General features: G+C 40.0%; 1 protein-coding gene across 6 annotated transcripts in view; it reads right to left on the reverse strand.

Annotated features, from left to right (window-relative positions):
* Positions 1-5213: 5213 nt before the first annotated feature.
* Drosha (drosha, ribonuclease type III) overlaps positions 5214-13605 on the reverse strand; it is a 117532-nt gene continuing 109140 nt past the window's right edge. For 5 of the 6 annotated variants that reach the window (XM_013514978.1, XM_005386148.2, XM_005386147.2 and 2 more), the window contains 5 exons: positions 13216-13298; positions 13022-13125; positions 10795-10887; positions 9870-9916; positions 5214-5614 (listed from right to left, as the gene is read on the reverse strand). In XM_013514978.1, coding sequence (XP_013370432.1) covers positions 5484-5614; positions 9870-9916; positions 10795-10887; positions 13022-13125; positions 13216-13298 — 458 coding nt within the window. In that variant the 3' untranslated portion in view covers positions 5214-5483. Of the gene's footprint in view, positions 5615-9869; positions 9917-10794; positions 10888-13021; positions 13126-13215; positions 13299-13605 lie in introns of those variants that run through there. The other variant, XM_013514980.1, reaches the window with a different exon arrangement.

The following is a 13605-nucleotide window of genomic DNA, read 5'->3' on the forward strand; positions in this document are numbered from 1 at the left end:
CCAGGGGTCAGCCTCAGAGTCCTTGAAGAAGGGTTGCTGGGAGGAAGCTGGAGTTCTGGTGGAAGGTCTTTGCAGCTTGCAGAAGCATGAGGCATGGCAAGGAGGAGCCCAGTACATTTATTCAGCAAACAGTAATGGAGCACCCTCAAAGAGGCAGGCCTGGTGCTAAGCCCCATTGTTCCAAAGTGGATTAGCGATGGTCCTCCCCACCAGGACCTTGTGGACTAGTGGGAGAACGTGAGTAAGTCAAAAATTAGTGACAATGGCCAGCTGTGGTGATGCATGCTTTTAATCCCAGCACTTGGGAGGCTGAGGTAGAGGGATCTCTGTGAGTTCAAGGCCAGCCTGGGCTACAACATGAGGTCAATGCCAGCCTGAACTGCATAGCAAGACCGTCTCAAAAAGACCCTCCAAAAAACTAGTGACAATAAAGTGTAACAGTATGACTTGGGGAAGAGCCTGAGTGTATATTTCCCTTAAATTTAAGATCCAGAGAAAGGTTTGCTAGTTAATACCTGAGCTGAGAACAAAAAGATGAGAAAGAAAAAAGGAATTATCAAGGAAATGGTCTATATTTGGAGAGTACACAGTCCTAGAGGGAGAGAAATCAGAATGTATTTAAATATCTGCAATTAGTACTGTAAAGTTAGCCTACTGTGTACCAGTAGGGCCAGCAAAGGGCTGATGCCCACTTGCTAGGAAACGAGGACTTTATTCTACAGGTACATGGACCCCATGAGATAATTTTACCATATTGAATATGAAGAGATCAGCTGTTTAGAAAGAATGGCAGTGCATCTGTTTTCTACTGCTCTGTAACAGCCACAAACTTGGGTGCTTAAACACCTCTACCTTAGCCAAGATGACACAAAACCGACCATAACAACTATACATTACCCAAAAGAATTCGAGAACTAGAATTGTTGAAATAATTTATTATTTTGGGAGCAAGAGGAATTCCTGAAATACACATCTGCCACAAGTTTTGAACTAGAACCTAAAATCCAGACTTTGGATCTAACCTAAAAGACAGGAAAAATGTAACTGATGCCACAAAAAAGTAACAGATCACACCTGGATCATGCAAAATTCTATGCAATGGACCCAGTTTCAACTAGTCATGAAAAAAGAGGCATGGGGGCTGTTCTAGATAAAAAGATTTGAGAGCCATAAAACACAAAGGTCATGTGTGGGATCCTGTTTGCATTATTACTTTAACAAATCAACTAACTGTACATTTATATTTGGAGTGATGATTACAAGTGACTTAAGGACTTCCTGACAATTCTGTGAAGTCTAATAATGGTACCATGAATAAAAACTAAAACGTTTGATCTGAAAAAAGGCATTTTGTCCTGGAGGGTGTGATAAGGTAGAATCTGCATGTGACAGTTACCCCCAGACCAGACTTGTTCCAAAAGTGACAGCTCGTATGTTCCCCTCTGGCCCTCTGCACATGGGTGTCTGTGTTTACTAAATGGTGGGCTATGGAAGAACAGGACTCTGCCTTCAGTTTTCCACGCCAGGGATACAGTAGATGCTACAAATACTAATAAAATGAACAAGAACGCAGCATGTTCTTAAAACCCAATTTGTAAGTAGGAATTTGTTTCATGGCTGTCATATTTTAATTCCTTTTAATCTAAGAGTATGGGCACTTCTGAACTGTAAGTAGAAATGTCAACATAAGGAACCCATTAGTGCTGGCCAGTAGGGCAGTCAGGATTACGAGAGTGAACTTGTTCATCTGGATGGAGTGTCAAGTATATAATAAGGGATACTAAGTGCCTTCCTCAAGAACAGCAGTGCTCGCTAGGGTAACATTCGCTACCACAATGGACAACACTCAAACTTCAGAGGTCTAACACATAGACATGTTTCTGGCTCCAGATATCTGGCATCAAGGGCCAGTAAACTCAAGTATGAGTCCTCTGAGAAGCCCTTCTGGCCTGGCCTCCTCTCTTGCTCCTCTTCTACAATCTCACTAGTGGCCTTTCACTTCTATGCACACCATTATTGAATTCTCTCTTCAACCAGCCCCCAAGTGACTTGTGAAGAGGAACTCTTCTATTCTGTGGCAGAGCACCACACCACCCTCCCTCAGACCCACATGTGACCGTGTTTACTTACAAGCAGTGCAGGCTGTACAGAGGTGACTTCCCTAAATCGGCTTTCGGTTTAATTAGTGGGTCTGTCCGGGGCTGTGCACGGATCTTCAGGAAAGCAGGTGGCTGAAGATGGACTAGCACTGTTTGTTATCAATAGCCATGGTCGAGCTCAGACAGTTGAGCTGTTGATACCAGAGGGCTAAGATATGAGATAGTATCTCCTCCGAGGACTGCCTGGCTCCAAAGAAAAATTCCTTCCCAGAACTGGCTACAAGCAGGTTACTCATTCATTAACTGGAGCCTAAATCCAGCTGTTCTTGTCCCCTCTGTTACAAGCCTTGCCAGCCTTGCCTCACTATTCTCTATTAAACTTACACTAATTAAGAAAAAAAAAAAAAAAAAACCACGGCTGATGTGAAAGGCAAGGCTGGAGTGGCCACAGTGGCCGCTGTGGAAGTCACGGAACTGCTCATCGCATCACTGCTCCGTGGCGTGCTCACAGCGCATCTATCCTCACGACCTGTGTAGCAGGCTCCATCACAGAATCCATGTGAGCACTGCCCGTGCTTCAGGCCTCCAGGTTTCAAGAGCCATAAATTTGGAGAGAGAAGTTGAAAAGGGTCTGAGTACTACAGAGAGGAAAATCAAGCCCAATAAAAATTTCTGAGTGGCAGGTTGGCTTTAGTACTGTTCTGTTCCACATTCAAGATAGTGAAAGTTTGTTTAAAAAACCAAAACTTCAAGTATTTCCCCTTGATTTGCTCATAGCACTGTGAAGGCCACCAATGAATCCAGCACTTCCCCCTTTTTCGTCCTGCGTCTGCTGCTCACTTCACTTAAATATCATGCTTAAAAAGACCCCCCAATAAGGTGGTGGACATGCCAGAGACATCCTGGCTCAGAAATGAGCTTTTTCTCCAGCCCAGGACTCACCTGCAGTTATCTCCGGTTTCACGGTTGGGGAGAAAGGACACCAGGATAATTTTTTCTTACAAGCACCAACAAACACATTTTTGTTTTTAATGATTAACAGATTAAGAAACCCTAGAGTGGTCTTCTAATGTGTGTGCACTCGCACATGCGTACATGGGGGAAGATATGTACATGGCAATTGCTTAAACCTACACACCTTTCATTCGTTTGATTAATGAATCAATGATGGTCTATCCATACTTGACATATAAAATGATTAGTATGCATCCATCAACAAGATTATGTAAATGTGGCTTCAACACTGACAGATACAATAGTTTAAAAAGAAAGGCTATGGAAACTGTATGTATGGTATTGTTATAGGCAGCTAAATTAGATAAAAGTATTATAGGTCAGATAGGGCTAGACCCTCACAGAAGCCAGTGCAGAAGACAAGATACCTTACAACTGTGGGGGAGATGGGCACCTCTGCTGTGGGCCAGATCTCAATACAAAAGATGAAACCAATGCATTCACATACTTGCTAAGGATAAACATTAGGGACTGATCTTCTAAATAGGTAACTATCACCCTGAGGCAGCCAGGAAGAGCCACTAACTCAACCCCCTATAGGAAAGCTCCTGTTGTTTCATACCTGCTTGCTAAGTGACTTGCTTCCCCATTTGATCCCAATCAATTTTATCTAACAATTATAAATTTATTGGTTGACTATAGTTTTGTCTCACCTCATGCCCATCTTGTGGTTTCCCATTTTTCCTACCTTGGGCCAGCCTCATGTCATGGATTTGCTTTATAAAAATCCCTAGAAAAGGCAGGAAACTTGGCAACCCAGTTGGGACCCCTTCTGTCTCTCTCTCCGACGGAAGTTTTCTTTCCCCCAATAAACATATTCTGCCCTTAACCTCCAGTGTTCCTAAAATTCATTCTCCAATTTTAGAAAACATGAACTTGTACCGGACATCTAGCAGGTTGGGAGTTTCCCCTGTATCAGTATGCCACTGCTTGAACATGTGTGTGCACATACACGGGCCCAGCAGTGTATAAAAAAAGTCTATGGGTGATTAAGGATTCTTTTCCTACTTATGCTTCCTGCTTTTTCTACAGTAGTTTCAAAGTAATATTTGTTTCTTTGTGCTATGAAAAGTAATACATTTTCCAAATTTTCAATAATGGATCTGTAACATTTAATAGTTGTAACAATGAGACACACTGGAATGGGGGGAAATGATATCTGAATGGCTCATTCCTTCTTCCTTAACTCAGCTGATACTGTTTTAGGGTGATCTCTCTGACGACTTCACTGGACCCACCCCACTTTCTCCTTCATCGCTAGATACCGGCTTCCTTGTGTACCAAGGGTGTTCCTGAACCAGCACACAACTCCCTGAAGGCAGGGGCGTTGTTTGCTCACTGGTGTAGTCCCAGGGCACAGAACGTGCCTGATACACAGTAGGGTCTCCAGCCATACCACCTTGAACATGCCCGATCTTGTCTGATACACAGTAGATGCTCACTATATAATATCTGCTGAAATAATGAATAAAAACATATTTGTATCCCAGTAACTTCTGCTTATATTAATAAGAAACCAATAATATTCCATGCAAATAACACTTTTTAAAAGATGCCATGTCTTCTAATGTAATGTTAGCCCCTTACTGAAGGGACTTAGAGAAGCGCATGAAAGCCGTGAGCCCTCCTCTTCCTGCTCCTAACCCCCCTCTCCCAACACGCACACAATTGAATACAATTCCAGGAAGTTCTGGGGCTTCGCTATAAACTTCTTGAAGAGACCACTGACCCTGGGTGACAGAAGTTGGTTTAAAAGGTTGCCTAGCTTAGAATCATCATTTCTCCCCAATTCCAATAATTCAAAGAATGTAAGTGACTCAGTCTTCCCCGCTCCCACTAGCCAGCTAAATGCTAAAATGATTCCTTCCACGGAGAATTCACTGCTTAGAGTAGAGTAAGTTTCGTATTTGCAGCTGAGAATTTAACAAACATCTAGATGAAAGCTAAAACTTTTAGTTAATTATTCAGAGATTTCAAAAAGTATAGCTATTACTGCAGTGTAGTCAAAATATCTGGCAGAGAGAACTTGTCACTTGTCAGCTCAAAGTCTGAGGTCACAATCTGAAACAAATAAAATAACAGGATCTGGTCCACACAGAATATGCTTTCTTGAATTTTATTGTTTAAAAAGCAAATTAAAAAGGAACAATGCACATCCACTGAAGTTTTCCATTAAAAGAGGAGGAATCAAATCGTAATAAAGACCATCCAGCTAAAAGCAGAATATTAGATCAGTAAAATGACAGCAGTGATTTGGGATTATGTTTTATTTCCATGTACACCACTCACTGTCTGAGGGAAAACGAGGTGAGGTGTCCATGGCCCCCAGTCACAGTTACCAAGCAAGTGAGTACACCCCCATGTCCGCCTTTACTTCTTTATGTCTTCAGTCTCATCTGGCTCTCTCTCTTGATGCTCTCTTTCCCACCTCATTTCTTTTAACTCTTGTCTGTACTTCCGTTCAATGAACCGCTTCTGATGGGCCATCTGGGGAAAGTTATCTGACACAAGGAAATATATTATACACTTAATAAAGGATAGCGACCAATGCAAAGAACAGACATGAACACATTCACAGGATGTGTGTCGTTGTGTTTTGCAAGGCAACAGGGAAAAAAGGCTTAGTTCTCTTCTGTTATTCTTTTGTTATTCAGAATCACACTGCATGTGCAAGCACCGCATTGTTTCACTAGTGTAAAACCTGAAAGAGTTCATTTAAACTAGGAAGTATGATAGACATTGTGAAATGATAGGAAAACACTCAAGAGTAAAGGGCGGGGCTGGGGATTTAGCTCAGTGGCAAAGCGCCTGCCTGGCAAGTGCAAGGTCGTGAGTTCGGTTCCCGGTACCGGAGAAAAACCAAAAAAAAAAAAAAAAAAAGAGTAAAGGGCAACTGGGATGTGGGACAAGAGAAGGGAAAGAAGGAGAAATTTTGTATGTATGTATATACAGGATAGCTAACATAACTGTTCTACTGTCTTCTATTTCTTTGCTGAAACTGTCAGTGAGTCCTTGATTGATCAATATTGCACGTCTCTGTTTTCAAGAGAAACCACTTTGAAGATATCAATATGTAATACAACAAGCATTGTTAATCTCCTACCCCTTTTTTATAATTCTGTATTTTCTGTACTGTTCTTTTGCTATTTTGTAAGAGGTTGTCTGTTAATGTTTTCCTCCTTTTATTTAAAAAAAAAAAAAAAAGAATCACACTGGAGGTCTAGATCAGGAACCCTTACTCTGGATTTCAATATCCAAAGGCACCAAACCATAAGCAAATATTAAAACACAGATGCTGTGGCTTTGGAATGTTCCCAACCAGACACTCCTAGCAACAAGTGATTTTCAGGCAGAGATTAAAAGACATAGTACAATGGTGTTTTATATTTTGGAAGCACTCCAACCAAAAAATGGTTTTACCACTTTTTCATTTAACAAGAGTTAAAATTTCTAAAAGAGCAAAAATATATCAAATGGACAAAAGGAAACCACATTCCAAGTCAGTATGTCTGGTCATTTATTCTCTTTTCAAAGTTTACCTTTACAGACTTAACACTATTATCTGCAAAACTAACTCAGTTAGAGGACTTTGATTTGATTAAAAGAAAAAACATCACTCACTGGCATAGCTGAAGCTCTATTTAGTTTAATATTTGACGCTGTGCAACAGTGCTAACAATGAAAATCTAGTGTAAGGTTTAGAAATTTTGCAATTCTGTTGTTATTTGTGGTAGAATATTAGTGTAGCCATGAAGTAAGAAATCAAGAATAGAATATAAAATAGCCATTTTATAAACTGGCTCAACCCACTCCTACTTAAACAGTCAGCATCATAAAAGATGTGCACACGACCTGGTGACGCGGCGTAAAAGTGCTGCTGCCCTGCCCGGACGGCTAAGGAACCGTCCTGGAGAAGAGGCACTGCTCCCGCCCCAGGTCTCGCACAGGGAGAATCGGGAGGGAGAAAAGGGCATGTGCGTGTGTGTGGGGGGAAGCGAGTTTGGTTTTCTTTAAGGATGAAGTGTCATGAAAGTGGATCTATCTACACACAGCATACTCCTAAGTTCTTTTTTCTTTTAAAAAGAGTACCTCATCCTCACCTCACGCTACAGCAGGGACAGGGACAGGGTGGTAGAAAAAGCACTTGAAGGACAGGGAGTGAATCAGTAAAGACCTTCTATGCTGGGAATAATTTTAAAGAAAAAGAGGAATATGACCTCAGTATTTTAGAAGTAAAAGAGTAATAAAATCCTACCCCTAAGTAATTCCTTATATATTATATATATGTAATTCCTTATATATTATATGAATACAGGTGTTAACCATTACACTTTTACAAAAAACAAACACTACGAAGTTACAGTAAAGCAAGTTCCTACAAAATGAATGCTATTTCTTCTACTGTAAAACTGCATCTGTATTGTTAAAAACTCCCACTATTTAGTACAAACTTTTAGAATATATAGTCTTTTTCCTAAAAAGGTTATGTTACATAGATATATGATATAAATATATCTACTACATATATATCACAGACATACAAATGTCTAAAATTATTTCACTTTCCACTCTTACTGTTTTTTAAAATTAATTGCCATATAAGCACTTTCTCATATCATTAGGTTCCAAAAACATTATCTTAACACGTTTCCACCAGTTTAAACCACCAGTGATACATGCATGACTGTCTTGTCAGGCTTGTACCACCCGAAGGAGCTGTCTCATGCCATGCACTGGGACAGTTATGCATGTATCACTGATGGTTCAGGACTGCCTGGTAGTGAGATATACGAATTACTGCCCCATCACAAACGTGTTAATGGCTACAAAATACCACAGCATTTTTATAGAGCAAGGGTTAGAAACCTACTGCTGAAAGGCCAAATATAACCCTTACCCTGTTTTGTAAGTAAAACTTTACAGGAATAGAAACACCCCTGTTATCTGCAAACAAACTCTGTGACTATCATGCCAGAGTGGAGTTATTGTGACCAAGTATACGGCCTATGAAGACCGAAATTCTTATACTTGCCCCTTTACAGAAAATGTCTGCCAACTCGAGACATACTACAATTTATTAAACATTGCCTTAATCTTAAGTGTGCAGTTTTTGTATTTGTTTTGCTATTATAAATCAAATTGTCATGATTATCATGGTTATGTGAACATCAGTCCATAACTCCAATTATTTCCTTAGGTTTGACCCCTAGAAATGAAATTTGGGTCAAAGAGTATGAAATCCTCTAAGGACCTGACCCGCTGCCGAACTGCTTCCCAGAAGTTACGCAGTTGCTCCTGCAGGGAGGCTGTGGAGGTCTGTCTCAGAAAAGGTGATCTCTCCAGGAATGTTGCATTGTTGAAGACAATGACCAAGCAAACCTCAAAAGAACCTTTAGTACTTTTCTAACTGGAAAATGGAATCTTGGTTTTATTTTAATACTGATTGTGAATTTATATACACAATGCACGAAAAAGTTCCCAGCAAAGTCAATATAAAACTCTCAGTGGAGACTGTGCAGGACATTAGATGCTGGTGGCACCAGCCTCTGTCCCTGCTAACTAACCTCCCTGCCCCACCTTGTCTGCTGATTTCCACTTGGCTCCCGGCCTTCCTGCCTTTCCGGGAATCTCTTCCATGACTGAGAATCTGGGGCCTCTTCATTTTTAGCTTCCTGCACTTTGCTCTCTTCTACCTCCGTTAGCTGGGCACTTGAAGTATAATGGAAGTGCACTGTCACGTTGCGCCCACAGGTTTTGCTGTGCAGCACAAAAGACCTCAGAAGAAAAATGCCTTGCACTTAAGCCTTCAATTTACAAAAGACTATGCAGTTCCCAACATGGTCAATTATGTAATTGAAGTTTCCCCAACCCAGGCATTCTACTCTTGAGAATCTATCCCACAGAACTAAAAGCACTAATATATAGACATTTACTGTTGACAATGGTAAATACACACACACGCACACACACACACACACACACACACACACACACACACGAGGAACAACGTATCCACCAATAGTAAAATGTTGAATAAAGTACAGCACATCCATAATAGGAATTAATACAAATTAAAACCATTGCAAAAGAATGAATTGGAGCCATTCCCTGCAGGACTGCCCATTATATGCTATTTAGCAAGAACAACATATTTATTATATACTAGTGTGTAAATAAATGCAGTATATAAATATTATCTAATTTTAATAAAACAATGGCCAAAACAAAAGAATTCACATGCCCAGTATACTTCTATGCCTATGAAAGATTTCAGAAGTATAAAGAGATACATGGATGGAAACACTGCAGTCTGTGCACAGTAGACTACTATTCTTCCATCCATGCATTTCTCTACACTTTTATTTTTTTTTATTTTTTATTTATTTATTTGGTTTTTCTCTGGTACCAGGAACTGAACTCACGACCTTGCGCTTGCCAGGCAGGCGCTTTTGCCGCTGAGCTAAATCCCCGGCCCTCTCTACACTTTTAAAATGGTTGCCTGGATTGAGGGTGGGATCTGTGCATAAAAGAAGAACGGCAATAAAAGCACGTTCAGGAATACTATTTTTTATTTTAATTATAAGCCCATTTTATACATATCTCACACTCGACTATATTCTGTGTATGCAGAATAATTATGAAGAAAACAAGATCACATTTTATCAGTATTTACCATTTTTCTACATCCTCATTTTCTTTCCATAAAACACTCCTTACATTATGAACATGTAATTACAGACAAAGAGATAGTCTTACATTTCTCAAGTGCATCCATTGCTGCTCCCATTTCCGCTTGCTGAATACTGTAATAAAATAAAGGTGAGTACACTTTAATTTGAAGATTTTTTTTTTAAAACACAACTTATGGCTACAAATTGCTAAGCCTGATTTTTATGTCTTGTGTATAAAATCTCACCTGATACTTCTACGGTCACATATTGAATTGCACAGGTAGGAATATACACAGGAACATGAAAAAAATGTCTTTTATGTGCACAAAGCCCATTTAAGATAGTCCTTCCACACTTTTAAGGCTGCAATAAAATATGTTCTATTTATATTAGGTCTGAAGTATCTCTTACTTAAGTTTGAATACTTTCCGTGTAAAATCTAAAGAGGAAAAGGATAAAATATACAGAGACTGGCAAGATATATAGAGGGTTCAAAGAAAGGTGATCATATATATAGTGTTTTAAACCAAAGGTGCTAGCAAGCAGTGATGAGAAATGCGAGGTCTAGGGGGTTGGGGGTTTAGCTCAGCGGCACAGTGCCTGCCTGGCAAGCGCAAGGTCGCGAGTTCGATTCCTGGTACTGGAGAAAAACCAAAACCAAAAAAAAAAGAAAGAAATGAGAGGTCTAAGGATGTGTCTTGCAGATGTGATGCCTCTGACATAACCGACACACCCTGAAGTGAGCACTCTGCTGAGGCTGAGACTACACACCTCATCTGTGCCCCAGCCCATGTGGTTTTCTCCAAGCAGCCGAAGTGGCACAGTGGCGCTCCCTTGTCCAAGGGGTCAGCCTGGAGGGGCAGTAACCCTTGGGATTGACTTTGCTATTACCCTCATCCTACGCTCTAAGTTAGCAAAAGACAGACTGCAAAGTTTGGAAATACCAAGTGAGAACTTCTATGCACAAAGGATATTCACTCAGTGAAATTAAAGGTATTTCTCTCTCATACCTTGGTCCTTTCCCACAACCTATTCTTTCTCCCTTGAAATACACAGCCACAGTGTAGGTTCTGGCATGGGATGGTCCCACTGTCTGCAGGGTCCTGCAGGGAAAAGAAAGAACATTAATTACGGGAACGTGTTATTTAATTATTTTTGCTAGTATAGAACTCTGACAAAAAATGTACTTACTACTGAGTACAGAAGAAGGTAAAAATAACAAGGCATGTAAAAATGGCAGAAAAGGAAGAGGTGTTTTTGATTTGCTAGCCTAAAATATACAGACAGCTTTTGAAGTAGGAAATTAAAGAAATTATGTACTGCATTTTTGTATTTTCCCCAAAGTAATAGGAATGGTACCCGAAGGCTTACAGCGAAGTGGATGATACTTTTAACTTCTAAGTGTGCATATTTAAAGTGTCATAAACTCAACTTTAATTGTGAAAAGTTAACCGTTTTAGTCTGTTCTTTGTTTTTCAGTGCTAACCACAGCTAAAAAGAATAAATATTTGGGTAAAATACCTCATGTCACACCTGAACAGTTTCACACCCCTGACAGAGTCTCTCTAATGCATAGCATCTTATCTGAGAGGTCAGAAAACATATTTAATTTCTGAAGCACCTGAGATTGTTTCAGAGGTATATTATAATGCCAAGTATACAACACAATCACGTAAAAACAAAGCTCCAGGTACTCCAGATTTTAACAATGTGGTACAGATTTCAAATGCAGTAAAACTGATAACCTCATGGAAAAGGGAAATTAAAAGCAGACAACAAAGATAATGGAATGAACACAGTAATCATGAAAAACTATGTAAAACAACCCCATCATCTTGATAACAAAGAACAAACTCATGGTGTACTTTCATGTAGAGGATTTATGAGATGGGAACAGTAATTTCCTTTGTGTTTATATATTCCAAAGAATAAACATGCATGGTGACCTCTTTAAGGTGGTACTTATTATAGTAATCATACCTGCACCAGCAGAACTTTACCATCCTATTTTATTTACTGAACCTTAATTATCACACTGATGAGGAAATAACTTTGGTCTTTCATATACTATAGTTGAGACACTCATTAGGTACATATTAAAGGGCTATTTCTAAACATCTGGGGTTTCTTCTCCCAGTAAAGAAAGTAAGTGTTGTCTACAGTGACAGGTTCTTGGCACAATACAGAGCAGCTTGCTGTGGGGTGACTCACCCTTCTCTTGACCTCAGTTTTACTTTCAGCAAAAAAGCCTACAAAGTATTGTCACTATTAAATAAACACAGGAAAAAAGATTTAAAATTCCCAACTGCCACTCTGTGCTTTTCCTTGAGTATCTTGAAGCTGGAAAAGTCTGAAGGGGTCTTCGTTCCATAGGGAACACACATGCACAAACTTGTGTGCCTGCGACCGTGTGTTCCCACAGGCATGGGGCAGAACAGCACTGAAGCCAGATCTTTAGACATCCTCAAACTCCCACGTTGACGACACTGTGGGCTACAACTCATCTATTTTTAATGACCCTCTCACTCTGTAATTCCTTTTTAAACCACTTTCTGAATCAACATAAAGACTGTCACAAGATGATTACTTAACTGCAGAGTCAAAGCTGTTTTCATCAAAACCAGTGCTGTATGGTGTGGAGACCCACCACTCACCTATGTTCCTTTTGAGTGACTTCTGGCTACCTCTCAAAGAAAAAGGTATTTGAAAATATAAGGCAGCTTTTGATTAAAAAAAAAAAAAAGCTCCAATACTTGAGTAACTCAGCAGCAGTAAACGACTGTCCTGCTTCTTACGGTGACCACAGAGGGAGACAGCCTATCTGTCAGGCATCAGAGACAGGTCAACAGCAGGTCAGGGAAAGGGCAGAGGGGACATAAATTCTGCTACAAGAGGCACAGCCCAGCAGAGATTACAAGAAATAAGAAGACCAATGTAAAAATGTGCGTAAGAACTATTCAAACTGAATTTTCTTACCCTGATCTCATAATCTTAGATGTCTTTCTGGCAGGTAGTAGTTTCCAGAGAATTTTAGAAAAGGCACAGAGATGGTTGAAACCCATATAGTTAAGACTGAGAGGCCCAGAGCTTCTATGCAGGGCCCAGTGTCACACTGACAGTCACAAAGTCTCCATCCTGGGCTCTTGTCATGATTACCCATTAGCTGTTCCTCAAAGCATAGGAAAGACCAACTCTACGCATGCTGAGTCCAATGGCCTGCAGGTAGCAAGTACTTACTTGTACAGGGGAATGTCTGGCTCTTTTCCTTCTGTCCTAAGTGTCAAACAACACTGCTGCAGCTGGGATTTGGGGTCATTCCAATCCTGATTCAAAATGAACTCCTGTGGCAAGTCCACCAAAAGCATTTAATAATAAATCTGGAGTCACCAGAAACAAAGCATACCACTAATTTAAACTTCCTATGAGCTTACTTTTAATCGTGGAAAGAAACACACATTCATGAAAGTATGAACATATTCCAAATCCTTATCAATGTACAGCGCTGCAATAAATGCTGGGGGAAAAAAAACATTTAAAAATAAACCACAATTCACTGCCATTTACCAGAAAGAGCAAGAAACTGAGACTTTTAAGCAACATTGTAATAAGATTTTTCAACTTCCAGGCCCTCTTCATTATTTAGCATCACTATTTCATCTTTCTTCAAACAAGACTATATTAGAAGCAGCAAAATAGATGACTGATTAAGATGCAAAATCACACAAGTACAGAAACCAAATTGCATTTAGCTCAGGGCTAAGTGAGCGGTTAAAAAGATACACAAAAATGGTATCTGGGAACACAATCCTGCTCACATTACA

Source organism: Chinchilla lanigera, unplaced genomic scaffold (genome assembly GCF_000276665.1).
Source record: "Chinchilla lanigera isolate Chin_1 unplaced genomic scaffold, ChiLan1.0 scaffold00025, whole genome shotgun sequence".
Classification (NCBI taxonomy): Eukaryota; Metazoa; Chordata; class Mammalia; order Rodentia; family Chinchillidae; genus Chinchilla; species Chinchilla lanigera.